Source organism: Sciurus carolinensis, chromosome 13 (assembly GCF_902686445.1).
Source record: "Sciurus carolinensis chromosome 13, mSciCar1.2, whole genome shotgun sequence".
NCBI classification, from domain to species: Eukaryota; Metazoa; Chordata; class Mammalia; order Rodentia; family Sciuridae; genus Sciurus; species Sciurus carolinensis.
Genome location: NC_062225.1, coordinates 65,169,248 through 65,189,041, shown reverse-complemented (window position 1 = coordinate 65,189,041; position 19,794 = coordinate 65,169,248). Strand labels below are relative to the sequence as shown.

At 38.3% G+C, this 19,794-nt stretch overlaps 1 protein-coding gene across 5 annotated transcripts in view; it reads left to right on the top strand.

Moving 5' to 3' along the window:
• The window catches only part of Crim1 (cysteine rich transmembrane BMP regulator 1), a 180,689-nt gene that overhangs the window by 28,873 nt on the left and 132,022 nt on the right, over positions 1–19,794 (top strand). For all 5 annotated transcript variants that reach the window (XM_047522876.1, XM_047522878.1, XM_047522877.1 and 2 more), the window contains exon 2: positions 7,866–8,039. In XM_047522876.1, the coding sequence (XP_047378832.1) occupies positions 7,866–8,039 (174 nt within the window). The remainder of the gene's footprint in view (positions 1–7,865; positions 8,040–19,794) is intronic.

Here is a 19,794-nt window from a genome sequence, read left to right as displayed (position 1 = left end):
GGTAAAACGATTATAGAGAAACTGATTGAAAAACATATTTATATATCAAAATAATCTGGATGAGTTAGTGTGCTCTCTGGAACTGTTAATCATAAGCCAAACATTTATGAGACTACTTAATCTTTTTGAAGAGCCAATTTTTTGTTTTATTAGCCACCTATGTAACCTTTATTATTTCTATCCTTGTTTCTTTGGACTTGGTCTGTTACTCTAATCCCCTCAGTTAAATGCTTAGCGAAATCATTTCTTTACCTTTCTTATGTGCCCTGGAGTTGTCCATTAAACTCTGCCTTGGTTGGGTTCCATCAGCATTGACATGGGGTGCTTTCATTGTTCTTCATTTTGAGTGTTTGGTAAATTTGCTTAGAAATTACTCCCATTTAAAAATATATTTTATCGAAGTTTCCAAATTTATACTGTCGTAGAGATAATTGTATAATGACAGAGTGTTTCAACAGTTGTCAATTCATGGCCAGTCCTGTTTTATTAAATCAGACTTTTTTGAGACCTTTGGTCATGAGTCTTATAAGAATGAAGGTGCTAGAAAGGTCATTGAAAGTTATATTAAAAACAACCCTGGGCTGTCTTACCTATGCATAGTAACTTGGTTTTTCAAAACTTTGATCTAATCTGATAATGGGAGATATTTAAATTTGAATTATGACTGTCATAGATACATGATTCTCTGTCACTACCCTCAGTAAATCATTAGCATTGTTCAGTTTCAACAAAGATGGTAGGATCAGAGAAACATGAAGATAAAGTCTAAAGAGATCTCATGAATTCTCCTTTTTGTAGCATAGAGAGCCAAATGTCTTGTTCAGGGTCTTCCAGGGCCAGGTTGTGGTCTTGGGGCCAGGGCCCTCTCTATTACACACCCCACCCCTGGATTGTGAGTTTGTTCATACTGTGGTTTAAGAGAGTTCCTGGTGTAGGCAGAATAGTGAAGTAGGATAGTGTGTTCTGTAGCCCCCGTCTCTCCTCTCCTCTCTCCTGGTTTCATAAAATCCTTACTTCTAGAGACTTAGGTTATCTTCTTTTAAGTACCTCCTCCTTTTTCTCCACTGGCTTCCTGCTGTCAGAAAGGAAATTATCCTTCCCTTAATCTTTTCCTCTGTTTTAGGAGCCTTAGGAACATTTTATTTAAGTATTTGGTATGATTTTGGTTAGAATGGTGGTGCTTTATACTGTAAACTCCTTTCCTGGCATCCTAAGGCCTTAGCACCTTGCTCAGGTTTTGATGCATAATAGATAGCAATGTGTGTTTGAGGAGCACATGACTGAAAGAAATAATGAATGAACGTTTGCATTCTGTAACTCATTTCTGATCTTCCTCTATTAACTTGTATTGTTAAGGTATCTGATGAAACTACGGATATGGAATACGTGCTCACCGTTAATAAATGTTTTATTGTAAACTGATTTAATAAATGGGGTTAGTACTGCTTGTTTTCTATTGAATTTCTCACTGAGACAGTACAGATTAGTGTTCTTAGCCTTTGTTTTATATTTAGAGATTTGTATCCATTTAAGTCTTCAACAAATATTTGTGTGCATATTTTAGTATATCCATTGTTTTAGAGATTCTGGCTTTGTCCACTTTGGCATATAGTTTCACATACCTAACATGTTGTCACTTTGTGAAAATGTATGTAAAACAGATTTTTGTAATGTAAGTCATTTCTACTGATAACCGTAAATTTGCCCTACCTGCTTTGCACTGATTACGGTACAAGGAAGAGAGGAAGAGGGAAGCACCAGCTTTGGAACATCAGCCTTAAGCCTGAAGCAGGGAGAATGAAAGCTCACTGCATTAGAGTTCTCCCGGAGCAGAACTGAATGCCTGATAACAGCCAGCTGGGAGCTGGGGGAGTTAAGAGCAGCAATTTTACATTACACTGGAGTTTCTAGGCTGGCATGGAAAGAGATACCAGTATTAGCTATTTGCATCTTACTGTAGCCACAGGGATATGTGAACAGCTGAAGAATTAATTTGATATATATTCCCAGAAGCCTCTCCTCTGCCAACAGAATTCCATTACTGTGAGCTTCTGAGTGTGTACCGTGAATTTGTTTCTTGCTTTTTAATATCTGCTCTAGCATATTTTTGGTAAGTGGATTGCTACCTAATGGGGAGCAGCTATCTCTTGGTTTGGAGTAAACTCCATTAACCTAAGCAGCTACAAGGTAGAAAAGGTAAGACTCTGAGTCTGCAAATGCCTTCCACCTTCAGGAAGGCAGAAATTTTAGATTAACACATAGTCCTCTGTCCCGTAAGTGTAGTTGCAACAGAAACATTTTATTTCCTGTTGGTGGTAATTCAGAATTGAGCAAAGTTATAGACATGTTTTGATGGTGAAAGAGGTTGACTCCAGGAGCAGCTGGTCCCTGGAGTTTCTGGCACGGTGTGTGTGGTGGGGGATGCACCCTGGAGCTGCTTCCCACAGGTCTGCATACACCTTGAATGAGGCCTTTTCACATCCTTCTCAGTTTCCCCTTTCCAGCCTTCAGGATGAAAACTTTTTCTCTGATTAGCTTTTGCATTAAAATCTTTATCAATTGCAGAAGGAAGGAACTTCATGCATTACCAAGAACACTGAGAGATGTTTTGTGTAGCAGAAAGACTTATTTTTATGGTTCAGTGAGAAGAGGTACCCAGTGTTCTTTGCTGTCCCTCAGACCTAGATCCTGTGCTCTGTGCTTAGTCCAAGGCAAGACTGGATGTGGCTATTGGAAGGGCAGTCAGTGATTTTTGCTTTGGCATCAAACGTTTGCTCTTAAACAAGGAAACCATTCTCATTCTGCAAAATCATTCACTACACTAAAAATAAGAGCTGTTGGAAACAACAGAGTTAGAGGAGGCCACTCAAAACCTATGGAACTGTGTACATGGAGGATTAATGTAAACCATAAGAACCCAAGTAGAAATACACAGGTAAGCCACCTCGGCTTTTACACCTGTGTCCCTGGCAACCCCTGCTTTCCAGCTGCATGTACTTCAGAGCTCATTCTGCTTACTCTGAGAGCACAGGTCCTTGAAGTCAGTTAGTTTTAATGGAGACCTGTTGCATCAGATTTAAACTCAAGATTCAGGAGTCATTTTTTCCTGCTGTTTTTTTTAAATACAGAAGGAAATGTCTCTAGCTTTTTCATTTGTACATGCAATCTCCCTAGATAGTTAAATGTGGAAATTTCGGCCACTAGAGCTGTCATTTTTGTACTAAAAAAGGAATTTGAATAAAATTACCAGCCTCAGGTTTTCATATATTGTGAGATTTTTTTCCTTTAATTGTTGGGGTGGGGGAACTGCTTGGGATTTTTTCATGACATTAATGTTCTGGGAAATGCCATATATAAACTAATGCAGTTTTTGCTTTATGTGTTGACACCATTTTTCTATTTACCAGTTGTGAATTAGCTAAATCACCTTAAAGAAACATGCATTTTTATGGTTCAGTGAGAAGAGGTACCCAGTGTTCTTTGCTGTCCCTCAGACCTAGATCCTGTGCTCTGTGGCTTATATGTAGTAGCAAGGCATGTTCATACTCTTTAGAACAGCTTTCTCCTGGTGTGGGCTGCTGACCCCTGGGAAACCCCAGGACCTTCTCATATCATACATGAGGTCAAGCTATTTTCATTATAGTATTAAAATTTTAGTTGCCCATATTCTGTCAGCTTGGCACCAACAGTATAAAAACAGTGGTATGTAAAACTGTTGGCATCTTAGTCTGAATAATTGAGACTGTGGTACCAGATTGTACTATGTGTCCTCGTATTCACTACCATGAAATTTTCTGTGGTAAAGTAATAATTTTTTAAAGTCAGTTTCCTTTAAGGATGCCCTTGATTGAATGCACTACAAGTTATTAATTTTATTAAATTTCAGCCCTTGATTGCATTACAGTGTTTTTTGGGATGAAGTAAGGAGGTACTCATGAAGTAATTCTGCTGTACTACAGTGGTTGTGCCAAGGCAGGGCATTGCATTGCCAGTTGCCTTCTGAGTGGAGATTCAGGTTAGCAGTTAGATACGCGTCTTTGCTGTAGTATTCACATATTTGGACAAATTAAATGTATGACTTTGAGTTCATGCCTGACATTATTCAACTTTTCCTTTTCTATATACTTAAAGAAAATAACTTATTTAACATCCTGATTTGTTACTGTGCAGAAGTTACAAACTTTAAAATACATTGACAGAGGTACTCAATTATTTTCACCTTTCCATCTAGAAGACTACATTCTGTCATGGTTGAGCACCAGGAAAAAAAGACCCACTTGCTCTAAATAAAGAGCAACACCTCTGATTTTAACCCTCTTCTTTTTCCTGGCCAGTCCAGGGCAGATTCAGGAACTAAGTTGGAGAAGCAGAGCTAGGAACCTTTGCTATATAGAGATTCCAAAACAGAATTTACCAAGTACTGTCCAGCACTATAGGTTGAGCATCCCTGATCTCAAATCTGAAATGTTCTGAAATCTGAAATTTTCTAAGCACAGACATTCAAATATTTCAGAGTCTGAGAAGCTCCCAATTTTGAAATCCTTCTAATCCCAAGCATTTTAGATAAGGGATACTCAGCCCGTATTGGGCTCAGATTTGTTCAGATTTCATTTAGTCTGTGATTTAATCAAATTTCATTATGCTTTTGCTTTCAATCCCTGTTGATTTTCAGTTAAACTATTTTAAAGTATAATGTTCTGTAATAGAAAACTATAAAAGCATTTGCCTCGGAAGCATGTTGTACTGGATCCTATAAAATAGTTGCTGTGAAGGAACTATTTGTCAAAAAAAAAAAAAGTATTGATTAGGAGGGGCTGGGGGATTGAAAGGTTTTTCTCAGAAAGAAAAGGAAAATATTTTAGATTCTGTGACTTTGGAGTCAGGCATGCTACCTTTCCAGGCAGACCTTTGATGTTTCTGAGTCAGGCTTACCTGTGCTGCTTCAGGTACAGCCTGTGCTGCTGCCAGAGTGGCTGCTGAGAAAGAAGCAAACGGTATGGAGCCAGGGAGTGACCAGAGGCAGTTGCCTTTTAGTCCCGAGTCCACGTTCAGGGGAAATGGTCTTCCTACGGCAGGGCAAGGAAATGCATCTGGCAGTGAAAATGGTTTGGCGCAGAGATGGGCTTCTTGAAAGAACTGTTGATGCCAGCCTTGTGATAAGAGGGTGCCCTCTTAAAGCTGAGCTGGGAAAGAGGCTAATGACAGATGATGCTTAGTGAAAAATGCACAGTGTTGTCTAAGCATTTCTTTAAAATGTGTGTCTCGTACAGTGCTTTGATGATTGACATTTAAAATAATACTTGTATTTTTAAACATGTTCTTTATATAGTAAATACATAAACATATGTATGTGTGTGTGTATATATATATTTATTTTCAAAGTTGGGTAAGACCCAGCTCTTGCCTCTGAGGACTGTCTATTGGGAAGGTTTGATGTAGATAAAACCACTACAGTAGTGGGTGAGAGGTCTGTGCACATGTTTGCAGGAGAATGGATGATGGAATAGCTCATTTTCCTGAGGCAGTTGAAGAAGACTTTTCAGAGAGGTAACAGTTGAACTAGGTCTTGAAGGATGGATAAGAGTTGTGTGAGAAAGAAGGGAAGAAGATATTCTGGGCAGTTGAACTCCATGAGCAAAGCTTGGGAGCAGTTACTATGGGTTTGCAGGGAGAATTTCAGTGTGCTTAGAGTATTAGGCTGTGGGAGAGATCAATCAAAGAAGAGTCTGTAGAAACAGGTACAAATCATGTCGTGAAGAGCCTTGTATTCAACAACAGAAAGTTTGGACTTTTTGGCAAGAGAGAACCACTGAGCAAGTTTGCTTATGGAGGAAGATGATTCTGATAACTAGGAAGTGAGGTGGAGAGACAAGAAAATAGTGGCAGGGAGATAGGTTAGAGAATTTTGTCGTTAGCCCAGGATGGTGATGTCTTCAGGGAGTTCCAATTTTGGTGGAGGGAAGGGGTTTTCACTGTGGAAAAACTTGGTGATATTGCATATAGTTACAAGAACAGTAATAAGGGTTTCCTCTCAGGAATATGAAGTCTTTCAGTGTTTCAAATGTTACTTGAACTTCTAAATTGAAGGATTTTTGAATTATAGATGGGAGTATGCAGTCACAGAAAATCCTTCATGGAATGTTTCACTCAACTGTATCAGGACAGTGGTATTAATAGTGTGTCGACAGTGGTATTAATAGTGTGTCAAGAGTTAACACAGAGATAAGACATCATTGAGATGCACCATTTTGTTTTAACCAAAGACATACATCACCTTTTCCACATTGAATTATTCCTAGGTTTCCTTTTGGAATCCTTAAGCAGTTGCACTGCCACCTTGAAGATAAAAAAGTTCCTTCCTGTGTGTAAATATTATATTCATGTTATTTCTAAGGCCAGATGCAGGCTAAGGAAGAAAACATTTTAAAACAGATCACTTGTGTTTCTGTTTAAACTTTGAAACCAAAAGATAATCATTTCACTGAGAGCTGAGGCTTTGATCACATTAAGTGATCTCCTGAAATAAAAACACAAGATTTTTCTTTTCTCTCTTTTCAGAGAATCACCCTGAAGCTCTTTATATTGTAAATGATGTTCTTCTAAAGACACTTTAGTAATAAAATTATTTCATTGAGGAAGTTTTGCCTAGTTTGTGCATCAAGCAGTGACACCAAAAGTACGTTAGCCCCATGAAAACCATAGCTCTTTGTTTATGCTCTCTTCTATGAAAACACATTCTATTTTTATTTTTCTCCTAGTACTGAGGATTGAACCCAGGGCTTTGCACATGCTAGGCAAGTGCCCTCCCACTGAGCTACACCCCAAGCCCAACACACATTCTTAGGATGGCATTTATCCCTGCTGTAGTGTGAGCAACAAGTTTAAGGTTTCTCAAACTCAAGCACTTTCTAAAATTCTCTTCAGATATGGTTATCAGAAACATGTTTACTATTCAACAGTCAGTCCTCAGTTCAGGTGTGATAAAGTATCTTTTAAAGATAATGTTAAGAGGGAGAAAAACCCACATAATTTCCCAGAGACCCATAGAGAAATAATCTGTTTTCCTGAAAGAGCTATTTGAACTACAAGGAATATTGTTAAGAATTGGGCCTGGCTATGGTTTATCATGTTTGTTGATTTCTTCTGAGCTGGGTCCCAGGAAAGCTTGTTTTAAAATCTACTTTATTTATTAGCACCTATTCTATTCCATGATCCTCACCAGATTGGTCTCAGCTTCAGAATGTGAAGACCTCAGTGTCTCAGTAGGCTTTAGCCCATGGTGTTGGGAGCATTCATTGCTGGCTTCAACTCTGGGCAGTATTGAACACAACAGTCTATTCCAAGATGCAGCAGAGGGGGGTCTCTGCACTGGATCTCATTCTTGACTCGTGTGTTTTTTTTGTTTTGTTTTGTTTTGTTTTGTTTATTCGTGCCTTGATGTATTAAATTGAAGAGCTGTCTCAAACCTTAGGCTGGCTTCTACTGATAGAGAAAAAAATTAGTTTTAAGAAGAATTTCTTCGATTGACAAATGTTGACTTCTTTAATTTTATTGATGGTGGAAAAATTCAGGAAACTTTATTTAAAATTCTAAAGGAATCTCAAATTATTGTTATAACATGGAAGTAGTGGAGTTTGAGCACAAACATTTTATATGTATCTACATATATGGCTTTTTAGTCTTCTCCATTTTTTGTAGGAGGTTGAGCTTCATTCTTTTGTACAATTTCAGCCAATTGAAATTGGCTTTCACAAACCAAGGTGTCAAAATTGGATGTTCCTCTTGACATCCCCGCGTATTCTTGCTCTAAAAGGAGTCTTTGAGTGAAGCAGCAAGAAAATATTATCTGGGTAATTGTTTTGCAGATGAGAACTGGGATGATGACCAGCTGCTTGGTTTTGAACCATGCAATGAAAACCTTATCTCTGGCTGCAATATAATCAATGGGAAATGTGAATGTGACACCATTCGGACCTGCAACAATCCCTTTGAGTTTCCAAGGAAGGATATGTGCCTTTCAGCTTTAAAGAGAATTGAAGGTAAGCGTTAATTTTTGTTCATCACCCATTTGTAAGCTGTAGAATTGTGTAACTCTGAGCTGTGACAGTATGAGGGTTTGAAAAGGCAAAGATAGCTTACAGAGCTCTGCAGCTTTTAGAATCCTGAATGAGATGCATAAAGTGTACCAGGTGCTGGTGTGAGGTTGAGTGTGTGCATGCATTCCCTAGGAGGTGGAATGGAAATGCTGTGATCACATGAGCAGGTGGCTTGTGCCAACCGGCCTAGGTCACCCCTGCATAATGGATAATCTCGTGAGCATTGTGCTTGAGATCAGCATCTGTTGTCACCAGGTCCATTCTGCTTGATTGACCTTAAGATGGTACTCCATGAGGAGAGCCTGCTAATTAGAAAGGCTGCTCATCTGGCAAAATGAGGAGCTCTTTAGAATTTAGAATTGTACATTGAGGATTGAAGGCTGAGGTTGATTTTGCCAGGGGCAGGAATCACATAGGTATGGCTTGATCACGAGGCACTTCACCTCTGGAGAAGAGTCAGAAGCTACATTAAAGTAACAAGAAAATTATACTATTATAGCCCATAACATTTGTACATTATGCATAAAATCTAAAAAAAAAAAAAGATTGAGAACTTAAAAATGTGATTCATAACCACATTAATACCAAATGGAGTACCCAGAACTTGGTGCTATGGCTCACAACCCACATTAATGATGGGTAAGGCCTGGGCTTAAGTCTCGTCCCTGTCCCTGACCAGCATTGAATTATCCCTTAGCTTTAGTTTCCTCTTGGGGGAAAAAGAAATAGAGAAAATGAGTGCTAATAGGACATTTTAAAATGTACCGTTCTCTCTGAAATTATGTCATTCTAAGATGGAAAGGTTGGTAACACAATTTGGAATACCAAGGATTTTCAGCATCCAAAAGACAACCTCATAGGGTGGAACTGAAGTTTGGGAAATGCATTACATTTCCAAGTTCTGTTAAATGGTAACAAAGAAAAGAAATTTTCAGTAGCCTATAAAATAACATTGCTGTTTGTACTTACCATTGTTGCCAAATCATTAAAAGAGAATATAGTAGAAAACGGTGGAAATAAAATTTTAGAGCAGTTGAGACTTTTATGTAACTTTAATTCAGTCTTTGAATTTGAACATCGATTAACAGGTTTTACACAGTGGATGAGTCGCAGGCCTAGGAGTAGCCATGCCGTGTACTCTTCTGACCACATCATGACTCTAAGCCAATACAGTTAGCTACCTGTACTGACTGCCCTTGTGCGTTGCTTCCTCGTCTACCAAAATAAATGTTTGGCCAACTTCAATATATAAACTTTTAGGGATATAGATAGTTACACATGTCTGTTTCACTAGTTAATTTTGTTAGTTGTACATATTTAAAATCACATTATATGAAATAACATAGCAATTAGAGCCATTACTTTTTGTTACTCTTATATTTCACAAAACTATTTGATTCAGACATTTCCAGTACCTCCTGGTGACTGTGGCTATCATTGTTTTTCTTTGATCCACCTTCTAGTCATTTAACAGCCTGTTCCTGAGTGTATCCTCTGCACAGCCATCTAAGTTGGTTGAAATGTAGCAGATCTAAGTATGATGCTATCATAGGAAGTTTGTCCCCAAACCCAATATCTGTGCACATAAAATTAGGACAGTTGCATTTGTAATTAGTAAGGTGCATATTTATGATCTTTGCAGGGTAGTGATTAACTTCATTGATTTTTTAAAACAAAATTTTTAGTTGTAGATGGACATAATAGCTTTGTTTATTTTTATGTGGTGCTGAGGGTTGAACCCAGTGCCTCACACATGCTAGGCAAGCACTCTACCACTGAACCACAACCCCAGCCCCATTGATTTTTAAAGTAATTTTTAAAAACCTTTTTTTTTTTTTTTTTAAGATCTGGTAGTTCCTATTTTGAGATTGTTGCCCCAGGAATAATTATTCTACCTAATTAAATTTCTTTACTTTTAAAAAATTTTAAATGTATTGTCAGATGACCTCTGTGTAGTTCAAAAGAAGACTTGGTTGAGATCATTTGAGGTTAAGTACTTTGTTATTCAACATAAAACACTTTGCTGTATGCAAGGTTTATAAGAAATCAGCATTAGGGAATTTTTCCTTTACTGAGAAATAATTCAGAAAGAGAAAGCTCTAACTTCTATTCAAATCTGTATCATATACAAAAAAATTAGTAATGACATCATACTTTTGAATAATTAAATCATTAATAGTATAGAAATTTGATAGTTGGAATACCATAGGAGTTCAGGGTCAAGAAGCATGACCCAGATTTGTACATGATAAGGCATCATGAAGAGTTTGGATAATGATGGATTTCAGGAATGAGAACATCATGGAGAAAAGAATAAAACATGGAAGTGAGAATTTTTATGACTTATGTGTAAGCTGCTTACAGAACTGGCCTAAAGAAGGCAGGTTTTATGTCCACAGGTGGGTAATAGGAAATAAAGATGGGGAGGCAGAATGGAACCAGATTATGAAATGTCTTAAACTTCATGCAAGGAACTGAAGCCTGGTAATGTTAGCTATCAGAAATCATTACAGGTTTATGAGCAGAGAGAAGCAGAGCGTGGGGAAATCAATGTTAGGCAGAATGGGGGCAGGGGCAGATGCAGAATGGATAACAAAGGGAGATGCTACACAGTCAAGAGGCTGTGGAGAGCTGTTTCAGTTACTCTCACATGGTGCCTTCAGAGACTGGGCTGGAGTGGTAACAGGGGAGACCACTGCAAAGCATAGATGAACAAACAGCCTTTCGATGAAAGAACTGACAGTATCTGTTAGTGGATAAGGGAGGGGTAAAAACGTAAATCCTAGGATTTCTAACCTAAAATCATAGTATGATAGTGCAAGTAATAGAAGTAGCATTTGGAAATAACAGGACTTGGTGATGTGGGTGGGAAAGAAAGAGAAATCAAGGTTGTATTTCCCTTTATTAGGTAGAGGAGCAGATTTAGAGAGGCCATAAGAGTTTTGTTTTGGGCAAATTAAATTTGACATCTCCACAGAGCTGTTTGTCACTTCAGTAATTGCTGAGGTAATTCATAGACCAGCATCCATACATGGGTTGCTTATGTTAAGTATACTGAGAACTAGAGGGGTACATCCCCAAGGAAAGTCAGCCCTGTCTACAACGAGGAATAACCTAGTTGGAAGACTATTGAGCAAAAAAAAATAACACACTTCACACTGATTTATCACCAGATTGATTTATCAATAGTAGAAGAGATATCTATGCGGAAACCATAAAATGTGTTCTGAAATATTTTAGTCACTGGTGCATCACACATCACATGGGTTTCTACAATGGTATAGATTGTGTAGGACTTAACTCCTGTTTGGACTAGCACAGTGAACATTTTGCAAAAAGGAGTAAGGTAGTTCAGCCTTTTGCAATTCTTCCTTTGTGTTTCTGCTAAAAGGCACCTAGAGATAATGTTAAACGGTGTATAATTCGGGCTGTATTTAGAAAAGAAAATCAAAAAGCGTCTTGTACTATATATCATTGTCTTACATTGATTTGACAAACAACTACTCTGCTTTTGTAAGATGGTAAGTCAAGGAAGATTTTGTGGAGGAACTGGGGAATGAGTTCAACTCTGAGAAATTTGTTAGTCCACCCAAAGGGAAAGAAGAGTGTAAGAATCCTTGGATAGAAAAGAGCCTGAGCAGAGGTCATAGGTAGTAGGAAGTGGAGATGGTCAAGTCAGTGAGTTTTGGTGGCTGATTGACTTTTGGGGATGAGGAAGAGAAAGACTCCCAGATTTTGGGGTGAAGGGAGATGACTGTCAAAATAAATGCTTAGGGTGGTGATGGTCAGGATGGACGTCTGGGGAGCTGATGATCAAGATGTACATGTGTCATTTGCTAAATGTGGGGTACAAGGAGAGCAGCTTTATGAGAGATTGAATAAGGCACATCCTGCATTTGTTTTGTTACATTTGAGGTATCTGTGGAGAATTGAGGGGAGGATGAGAGTTATGTGTCCAGAACAGAGAAAGATCTGAACTGGAGATAAGGGATTTGTGAGTCACGCTCAGGCCAGAGAGAGTTTGGTATCCTTAATGACTTCTGAGTACCTCGGTGATGTGGGGAGTAGGAGCATTTTTAGGAAGATTAATGTGACAGTAATGTGTATAATGGACAGAAAAAGTGGCCGGCAATGTTAACACACCAAAAGTGAGATAAAAGGGTACGTGCAGTGAGGCTGGTACAGGAAGCATTGATAGTCTGCCACACAGTCCAGGAGAGGCTAAGGACTAGTACCATTAGCCAGCTGAAAGGGAGCCCAAAGCACAGTTGTTGGCACCCACGATACTAGAAATATAAAATAATAATTTAATTGATTATTTGATTGACTCGTTTGCACAACCCCTGTTCAAAAAAGTCTTTACAAGTGTTTGCGTTAGAGTCAGACCCATCCCTGGAATTGGAGCTAGTTCAGAGTAGAGCACTAAGGTGATTAAATAATCGCATAGGGAGATAAAAAAAAATAGGATTATTGTCACAGATGCTTTCAGTCAAGAACTGCCCTCTCCTCAGCGTTCTCTCCAAGTCCCTCCTGGGACTTTGATGTCAGAGCTGCTTTCATTGTTTATTCATTCAGAAAGTTTTCATTTCTTTCTGAATGAAAACTCATGTTTCATTTCTTTCTGAATGAAAACTCATTGAAAACATGAGCTTTCATTCAGAAAGAACATCTTGAGCACAGGCCATGGGCCGCTACACCTCCAATTTGCCAGTTTGACTTTGGTTGGCCTTTAACTGAAGGACCATTTTCTAAATGGCCTTAAGGGTGCACATACAAAAATTATACCACATTTTAGACACACTATGGGAGTTTGCTTTTGTTTCTGTTTTTTGAAGATATGTCATAAGTCCCTTCAATAACATTTTAAGCCTTTACTTATTCTGGAAATGTCTCTGGCATAGAATATATAGCCCTAGCTAGTAAGGATCGAAAGTAAGATGAGAAATACTTAATTTATATGGAGTTTGATATCTCTATTTTTTTTTCCTGCTGCTTAAGACAAAAGAGGTAGTTTGATTTTATGTTGGATGGCTATATTCTCAGAAGCTAAACTAATTTTGATGTAGAGACGAATGGTTTTTATTTTATAGGCATTTTCCTTCCAGATTATAAAACCCTCAGAGCATTAACTTTTAATTATTCTGTACTTTAATTTTTACTATTTCGGTTCTACCTAAGGAAATGTTGCTATCACGAGTCTCTTATTCCATGTTTAGTTTTTTAATTTCCTCCTTTCACATTTTTTTCATGCAAGTGAGGTATAAGTGCTGAATTTTATTCTTGGTTGTTATCTTTTTCTTGGTCTGTAGGAAGCAAAACAACCTATCCTGTGTGGCCTCATTGAGTATTCTTAACTCTCGATACTATAATATTTGTCAGTAAAGAAAAATTTAGTATTTAGAAAGAAATATTGTACTGTCTGCTTTTATTCATGGAACTTTTTCTCCTCAAAATGTGTGTGTAGGTGTGTGTGTATATATACTTTTTTTAAATAGTGTGAGGAGAGGGCAGGAAGGCTCACAAAAAGTACCTCAAAAAAATGTGATAGAATGGCTTCTGGGCACACCTTTGAAGTAGTGCAGAATTCCCTTTTAATGCTCTTGCCTCTGAAACTGCCTGGTGGAGAGGCTTTCAGCTGTGGCAGGGAACCTGTTGTCATCCAGTAACTACAGGGAATGCAGATGCCCCCTAACCCTCCTCCCACGCACCTTGCACCTGGGCCCAAGGTCCATGGGAGACCTAGGTGTCATGATGGAAAGTGCCTACCAGGTTTCTCACAGAGATCTTGGTTCAGGAGACCTGGCAAGGGCTGGGGAATCTGCATTTCTAGGAAACCCCAGGAGAAAGTACTCCTGCCTGGTTTTCACCACACTTAGAGGAGCAAAGTCATAGTGTTGTTCACAGGAGTCCACTTCCCTGCACAAAGAAGCAGCTTTGTGGTGTTGCTCTTCAATCCCTGTGGATTTTTACTACTTCTTAACGTTTTTAAAACAAAGCATATGCTAAAATTGCTTTACTTCAGGTAATGGGTTCGTTGTGAAATCAAAAATTTTCCCCCAAGTCAATGTTAAAAGAAGTTAAAGCAATATGGGAACTTTTTATCTTGTATGTCTAAGGCCAGGTAATAAACCAATCCTGAAACTTGAGTGCTAGAAATCATTTGTTTTCAATAGAATTGATCCTTTATGTTTGCCCATTTGTTGTTTCCTAAACTTTAGAAATATATCTAAAACTTTATGCCTATGGACTTTTGCGTGATTCTCTTGATCTTCTGATTGTTATTAAGTGTCATTATCTCCATATCTTTCCTAATATTGTATGGGCTGTAGTAGAAATTATCCAGTGTAATTATTAATTCACAGGATCAGAAATACTAAGAGTCAAATTATTTATTTCCTTCCAATATTGTTGATGTAGTCACGGAAGATTCTGGTGTACCAAACTTAAACTTAAGGAGGCTTTTCTTACAACTTAGCACAACTGTAATTCCAGTAGAGAGAGGATGGAAATGGGGTGGCTACTGTATGTTTTTTGAGGTTTATGACGTTCAAGGAAAGCTCTTGATCTTTCCAAACTTCTGTTAAGGTACTCCTTGATATGAGAATATGTGTACTTAATGTCGGCCCCCCAAAAAAGAGAACCTTTCACATTTTCATTCTTTGTTCTGAAGCTGGGAGTCAGTTTTGCAGAGACCATGCCTTCTGTTTTAGGACTTTCAGGTGTACAGATTGTTGAAGTTATAACTTCATTAAAATTATTGGCAGAAATAGTTTTTTCTTGGGCTAGTTACATCTGAAAACAGTACTGAATTATACTTGTGAATATACTGCTTTAACTCATATAAATTGCTTTAAAATTTTATTTTGTTGGAGGAATCCAGTTAACATCGCTTATCAAACACTAGCCCTTCCCTTGATCAAAAAACTTTTCACCTTACCTTTCAGGTGGGTGGGAGGCCCCTTCACCTTTAGGGTCCAGCTGATTTTTCCTTAACCTACACAGGTGCCATCTGTAGACACTTTTTAAATTAAAGCAGTAATTTTAAATCTGTATTGCTGTCCCCACTCTTTTTGTTAAGACAATCACAAATTAATTATGTCTTTCCTCTTTTTAGAGACTATAGGCTTACAGTATTTATGCAAAGACACAAGTGTGTGTGCATATATATAAAGTGACTTTAAAATCTAAATATATGTAGTTCATGGGGAAAGAAAATAGAAACAAAGTTATTTTTATAAGTAGTAGATTTTTAGACTGGTTAAATCAATATTTACATATCTTTAGAGTCGTCCTTAAAAACATGTTTTAAATCATTGCTATTTTGATGTCTTGATAACTGGTAAAAGGAGAATAAAAAGGGCTACTGAAAGGCGGAAACCAGTTTCAAATATCTGGGAAATAAAAACAGGAAACTCAAGGAACGTGGCCTAAGGCCAGTTGGAGGGGAGCAGTTGGTTGGATAATTACACCTGCACTTTAGCTGTGGGAAGTTAAGGAATGACCTTCTGGTAGTTACAATTTCTTGTGCCCATCAAGGAAAAAAAGTGATGATTATATATTTTATATCCTTCTGCCAAGAGACGTATGAATAGGTGGGTGTTGAAGAGCATTTTATTCAACACATTGGTCTTACAGAAAGGGATGGTGTAGAAACCAAATTTCCAAGGTGACATATAGAGAGATGCTTTCTATATACTGTACAGGTAAATAAAGTAATGATGTTCTGTGCCATTTTTAAATTTTCCCACCTTTTCTCTTCTTTAACCTTTGTGTTTTAACTCTTTTTTTTTTTTTTTTTTTTTATTGTATTAACTCTTAATTCTGCTTTTTCAAGCCATGTCTTCTGTCTCAAGTTGTGCCTAGTCCAAACATCTTTCCATACTTACTCCAGGTTAGTTAAAAAGGTACCAGCAGCTGTAGGTGGGCACTATCTGCCACATAACTGTGCTTTAGTTTAGGATTAAATATCATGTACTTAATATGCATTTTTAACAAGACATTTATTGTTCCTGTTGAAAGGCCAAAAAAACCACCTGATACCTTCAGCCAGAGAAATGGTGTTCTTCTGGAGCCTTTCAAGTTCCATCTCTGGGGCTGCTTACCAAAATGTTCTAATGACTCACTTGAACAGGTTGAGGTTTCCACTGTTGGGTAGCCCTAAGCAGCCCTTCGAATGTTTGTGGTTTCTGATTTGGCTGTAGGTGACCTCTCAGTTGTTCCCAGGGCTTGGCAAGTACTCTCACGCAGGGCTGTTGAGTTGCTGCCTGGCCTAGCTGCCTCTGACTAAGCCCTGGCCCCTGCAAAGGTTTTTCCTGATATGAGCAAAGGATCAGGAATCCCATCCCTTCTGAGCCACTGGCAAAAGTTGCTGAGTGGAGACCACTTCCCCAGGGTGGGGCTGCCTTCCTTCCAGAGGCTTGGAGCTGCCTTCTGTGTCTGCGGGGTTCTCCACTTCCTGCAGAGCAAATCTCTGTCCCCGGCCAACTTGTCTATATCAGCCAGGCTAAAGAGACTGTATTCCTAAAGTGTGTACCACCCTGAATTATCTTTCCTGAGTTGTCCTTAAGTTGGTATCTCAGGATTTCCTTCCTTAGGGTGATTAGTATTCCCAAACCATTATCTGGGATTGTGGACAACTCTTCCAAGCCAAACTGTTTTTATTTGTTCTGCTAATGGGGGAAAAGAAGTGGAAGGAAGATCATGAAAGACTTTTGGAACTAGGCATAGTGGGGTGGCCCACCTGTAATCCCAGTGATTCTGAAGGCTGAGGCAAGAGGATCAGGAGGATCTCAAGTTCAGGGCCAGCCTGGAAAACTTAGGGAGACCCTATCTCAAAATAAAAGGGCGGGGGATGTATCTCAGTAGTAGAGTGCCAGTGGTTTTAGTCCCCAGTACTACAAAGGGGGGAAAAAAAGAGGGAGAAGAAAGAGTTTAGGAACACAGTCACTGAATTTGCATTCAGTCAAAAAGTGCTGTTTCAATGTTCTTCCTATTTTATTACAAGTAAAAATTTTCTAGTAAATATGTTTGTTGCATTTCCCAGTCTTGCCATTATTATATATTTACTAATATCTTTATTAAGATATTCTCTGAGGAAAAAAACTTTTCTGAATACAAAGGATTTTAGTTGTTTTAAGAATAAAGGAAAAACAAAAATCTTGATTAAATAAAAGAAGGGAGCTGAATGCATACAGTTACACAAAAAATGTACCTGTAAGCAAAGCTACAGTTTCTTCTACTTCCTGTTGAAGGTTAATAGAGCTAACCTTGTATGAAAGTTGTGATGATTGTCAATTTTTTTTTCCTCTGTAGTCACCCCATTCTGTTTGTCCCACCTCAAAAGTCCAGCCTCATCTTTGTCTTTACCACTCTTGCCTTTAATATGAAAAAAATGTTTAAATTACTGACTCTTATTCATTGATTGCATTCTAGAATGCTTTCTTAGCCAACATTCACATTTTAATCGTTTCTAATTATGAAATTCCCATTAAAGCAGAGCTCTTTAAATGGAACAAGGATTCTCCACAATCAGACCTGCCCTTTTCTGACTATGGCCTGCTCACCTCGGGAGAACAGACCAAGGGCTGGCCCACTGCATAGGGGCATTTGAAATGAATATGAAAAGAACCTCACCCTAGGACATCTGAGTGGCCATGAGATGGACACACAGGCAGTGGCTAGTGGGATGGAGCAGCCATGGGCAGGCCAAATATTGTTGGACAAGGGCAGACATTCTGGGAGATACTCATAAACAAACAAAAAATAAAATAAATAAAATAAAGTTGAGGCTAATTTAATTTTATGATTTTAGAAATGTTTACCTCAAACTGCTGCCTCTGCCTTCTTTTTGAAGTGTGTACCCTTCTCAAGAAAGGTATTTGTGGGCATTAAAATTCAGTATTTGAACTTTAAAAAATTTTTAGAAGTGTTCTAATAGCATAACTACCTTCTTTAAGTGTACCCTTCTGGGGCATTGGAATAATGTGCTTTGAGCCCATTATTTGGGTGGCATGTACTAAGGAATCGTGGACTTAGTTGGGTTGTTGATGTCTCTGAAGCTCGGAACATTCTCTGGTACAGGGTGCCTTCCTGCTTTTGATGTGTGGCCTCTGTTGCTAACTGTTTTTTGCATCAGGAGGAAGTGACAGCAGTAAGTGGTGCCTCTAAAGTTGGAAGAGGGAAGGGATTAACACGAGATGAATTAGTGTTTGTGTTGAGTTTTTAAGGGACTGGAATGTTCCTCCAAATTGAGGATGTATTCTTTGTTTCTGGCTGACAACTTCCTAGTTTTCCAAGTGTCGGAAAACTTTTTATTCTTTTCTCTGTCCCTGGAATTTTTTTCAAATTTCCCGAAAAGCAAGCACAGTGCTTTCTCCTTATCGGTAGCCTTTCTTTTCCTGTTCCAATAACAAGAGAACAATACAGGAATTTAATAATGTTAAAAGATTGATACTTCTTTTTTCTTTATTTGCAGATAGAATCCAGGTTTTATAGACATAAAGGAAAGCTGTCAGTAAAATGAGCTAATATAGTGTTGTACGCTTGTCAGTTTTCTTCCCCTTTTATACAGTTCAGAAAATGAATAGTTTTTCTCTTCAGACTGTTTCCATGTTCCGTTGTAAAGTTCTGAAAATTAGAAAGATGGGTAAGAACATTGGTTGGCCCTTAATAAGAAGACATTTTAAAGGTGTCAAACACATTCCAATCTTGTGTCTATATTTATATTATATTAAAGTCTGTTATTTACTGTTCCCCTCCTTTGGCAAAAGAAAAGAATCAAAACATCCAGTCTGCCTCACAAGTTGTTCATAAATGTGAGAGGTGTGTTTTTGCAACAACAAATGTGAAAGGGTGCTTGTTTCAGTGTTGTGATGCAGTTTGTGTTCTTGGCAGAGGACATTTAAATCTTCCTGCGAGTGTCCCTGAAACCCTGGGGAGCAGAACTGGAGGCCTGTCCACAGGTGGTCCTGCTGCGACCTCAGGGGACCTTGCTCACTTTTCTAAGGCATGAAACAAAGTCTGGTATTCTCTGTTGTGTCTGACCTAGATCTGGGTAACTAGGGTTTTTAAATTGCCTAAGTACCTCAGATATAACATTTAAAGTCATGTTTATCTCTGTGGTAGAAAAAAGAAAATATAGTATTATTTCAGTTTAAGTTCTCAGTGCCCTTTGGCATTCTGATTGCTAATCACAGCAGAACCTTCTGAGTCGATGCTTTCAGATGGAGAGCCAGCTTGTTTCTGTCCCATCAAGGAATTTTTCAAATGAAAGTATGCTGTGGTGATGTTACATCTCAGTGTGACACGGAGCACCCCAACACGGAGGTGTTCACTCATGCCTCTGGTTTGTGTTTATATCTGCCTAACTGAAAGCTTTCTTATATTGTTGTCCCTAATGATCTTTAAATATCTCAAGGACCTGTACAAACCTCTTCAGTCAGGAGAGTGCATCCCATATGGATTTATAAAAGTGAGCCTTCATGTGCATAGGAAATAATGTGATTAAAAGTTATGCACGTCACTCTGTACTTGTGGACTTTCTGTGCCAAAAGAAATTGCATATATGCCCATGTGCATATACGACTCTGTATAGCTAGATTATGTAAGCACACATGTATGTGGTGACATAATAGGTAATACCTGGAAATAAATGCAGTCATGTTTATTTTTATCTTACCTGATATGTATATGTCTGCAT